The 3365-nt window shown below is 42.9% G+C and overlaps 1 protein-coding gene across 1 annotated transcript; it reads left to right on the plus strand.

Annotated features, from left to right (window-relative positions):
- Positions 1 to 599: 599 nt before the first annotated feature.
- Positions 600 to 2774, plus strand: LOC102761840 (cytochrome c oxidase subunit 7C, mitochondrial). Its single transcript, XM_006775511.2, has 3 exons — positions 600 to 803; positions 1669 to 1807; positions 2629 to 2774. The coding sequence occupies exons 1-2, from the start codon at positions 729 to 731 to the stop codon at positions 1783 to 1785; spliced, it is 192 nt and encodes a 63-aa protein (XP_006775574.1). The 5' UTR covers positions 600 to 728; the 3' UTR covers positions 1786 to 1807; positions 2629 to 2774.
- Positions 2775 to 3365: the final 591 nt, after the last annotated feature.

The following is a 3365-nucleotide window of genomic DNA, read 5'->3' on the forward strand; positions in this document are numbered from 1 at the left end:
GAGAAGTTTATTGTTTTATAAACTAGAGTGCATGTGGTGAAACTGCTTCACATAATTTAGTAAAAATATTTCTGGAGCCCTGACCGGTTTGGCTCAGGACTGAAGAGTGTAGGCCCACTGACCTATGGAAGGGTCATGAGTTCCATTCCTGATCAAGGGCAGGTACATCCTTATCTCATACCTCAGTTGCAGGTCAGTCTCCGGCTCTGATTGGGGCGCATTCAGGAGGCAACCAACCGATGTGTACCTCTCAAATAGATCTCTCTCTCTCTCTCTCTCTCTCTCTCCCCTCCCCCACCCTCCTTTCCACTCTCTAAAAATCAATGGAAAAAATATCCTCAGGTGAGGATTAATAATAATCATCATCATCATCATCATCATCTTTCTAGAAAACAGGACGCCAAGAAACTTGTCAAGAACTCAGGTCTGAACCAATCAATCACTACTCATAGAAGGCCAGTGTAGGTTCTGGTCTTCTTTGAGACTGGCACAGGACTACATTTCCCATAATCCTTCAGGCTCGACATGGCGTGCAGTGGTTAGAACTACAACTCCCACAAAACCTGGCGCTCGCCACTTCACGCGATTTCGGAGAGCTCCGCCCCATTTCCCATCTCCCCTTTCGGTCCTTGAAGGAAGGGAACAAGGTCGTGAAAAAAACGGCTGGTGTGATACCGCCATCTCTCCTGCTTCGGTTTCTGCACCTTCGCCGGCCTTCCAACAGGAAAATGTTGGGCCAAAGCATTCGGAGGTTCACAACCTCTGTGGTCCGTAGGAGCCACTATGAGGAGGGCCCAGGGAAGGTCAGTGTGGAAGGGCCGGGGTCGTTGGGGGTGGTGGAGAGCGGACACCGGCCCCTCTTCGCTGAACCCAGGGCCGCCTGTGGGCCGTGGGAAGCGAGACGGTAAGCCCGGAATTGAGCCTGGGACACCGACTAGCATTCCAGTTCCCCCTGGGCCGGGGGGAAAGCCCAGGACCCTGGGTGCGCTCCTTCGTCCAGGAAAGGAACGAGCAGGTGGCGCTGGAGGCCCTCTCCCCCTCCAGCACCTGCGGCGGGTCGTGGAGACCTTGTCTGCGGGTCGGACTAGAGGTCACCGGGAATGAATGAGGACGGCACGAGGGCCTGTGGTTGTGGGTCGAATCTTCTCTAACTAGTTGCTAAGTTAAGCCCTCGTTGGCTGAGGGTAAACAGCCTGACCGGGTGGTTAGTAACAGCCCCCGAGGGTTCCCGGGGCTCCCGGCGCGGGCCTGCGTGCGACACGGCCTTGAGCGGGTGCCGCTGGGCTATGGAAACCCAGACCCCGTGGTGCCGTTCGGTAGCCCGTGCCTCCTTTAACGAGGGCCTCGATTTCAACTAGTAAACTAGAGCAATGCTGTTTCCAAACTTACCTTTTATTTTTGGTTTTCTAAAATAAAAGAGAAAGTTCACTATTTTACACCCGAGTTCTTAAGACCACTGCTCAGCAGAGCCAGATTTTATTTTATTTTTTTACTTTCTAGTGCTGTGTATGATGGGGTCATAGGATTGGAGAGAGAATGTTTTAAAAGGGTGCGATGTTTTAGATAATGTAAAATGGGAAAATAGCCTATCCTCTGTGTACTTACTGGTGATCTATAAAATCAGATGATGTGAAGCTCTTTTTGCTGCATGTTTTCTTTTCCCAACAGAATTTGCCATTTTCAGTGGAAAACAAGTGGCGGTTACTAGTCATGATGACTTTATACTTTGGATCAGGATTTGCTGCACCTTTTTTTATAGTAAGACACCAACTGCTTAAAAAATAAGGATGTTTAATCCAAGATACAGGTAATTAATTAGTGGATTTCTAATTTTCCCAAAGCAGTGCTTTCCCTTTTATTTCTTCCTGTGTTCTCCACCTCTTCCTCCAAAAATAGGTGTATATATTCCTGAAGTTAAGTGTGTGTGTGGCATTGGTGGAGACAAGTTGATAAACCTAGCAACAAGTGTTTCTTCACCCGAAAGCCAGGGTTTATTTAGTACTACTGTTGGTTGGGTGTGCTTTCTATCAATAATCTCATGTGGCTCCCTAGCAAGCCTGTGAAGTAGATGATTGATACCTGATTGGAGGCATTAAAAGTGTTAAGTTGCCTAATATTTCATAGCTAGTGGTGGTGGATGGGGATTTTTAGCCAGAGGTAACACTGTCTAACCAGGAAAATTCTAGTAAACTGTTTATTCGTCCATCTTGAGGGCAATATATTTTACTATATGCCCAGGGGAGTCGTGTGGCCTGGAATGTTCGCAGATTCCTGCGTGAGAAGAACAGATTTATTTAGTTTATTGTAACCAGAATTTCTCTCAAAAATGACACTAAGGAAGCTCTGTAGAATAATTGGAATAAATTCCAAAGTATACTTCGGAAAATAAAGACTTTATTTGTCATAGTTTAGAGGGGAAATTATTTGTCCAAGCCATTAATATGGAAAGAGTTCGGTGCATATGATGAAGCAAATCAGTATGAATGAAGTCATGATACTGTAAACGCTTTCTGATGTACCAGTCATGAACTGTGATGGACAGACAATACATTGATGAAATTACACAATTTCTGTTAAATGAAAGGGATTTTTCACTACCATTAGTTTTTTGTGTGTTTTTATTCACAGATATGAAGAGGAGCATTTTAAGAGGTGCAGTCTCCTTGAAAAATGGATCAAAATGTTGAATTCAACATACTAGATGTGTTTGTAAATAAACGTATGGCATGAATTCTTAATGCCTCTTCTCTGAAATACAAAATGTGATAAATTGAGCATATGTGTACCTTTTCATTTGGGTATTATCCCTATATTAGATTCTTGACCAAAATATATGTTATTTAGCTTATGTCTTGGTCTTAAAATCTGATATTTAAGTTTGAGTTCTAGGTCATGACCTTACTGGCAATTTATGTTATACATGCAAATTTGGCTTTTAATTCTATACTAATTTTTATTTAAAGGGAGAGAAAAAAATTACTTTCAGTCTTCCCCTTTACTTTGAAGGAGTGCATTAGTTTTTCTCCCTCAGTGATAGTTACATATGAGGAAAACCAGGGTTGTATACAGATTAATAAGTGCAAGAGTTTCATACTTTCCTCTAGGACTATTCCCCAAAACTCAAATTTTTGTCTTCATAAATGTGCCACTAGCCAATATTAGTCTTGTTTAGACTGAAAAGAAATACAGTATTTGAAATGGAATGAAGTAGCATGTAAGGTAGAATATAGGAAATAATTATCAATTTATTCTGATGCTTTGACTAGTAGAAATGGGTTAAAAGATAGCTCTAGTAATTGTACCCATGAATCGAATTTGAGTAATGAAAGGCTGCTTGTAAGTGTAGTGACTTCATTCCTAGGGGT

The sequence above is a fragment of the Myotis davidii genome, unplaced genomic scaffold (assembly GCF_000327345.1).
Source record: "Myotis davidii unplaced genomic scaffold, ASM32734v1 scaffold44, whole genome shotgun sequence".
NCBI lineage: Eukaryota > Metazoa > Chordata > Mammalia > Chiroptera > Vespertilionidae > Myotis > Myotis davidii.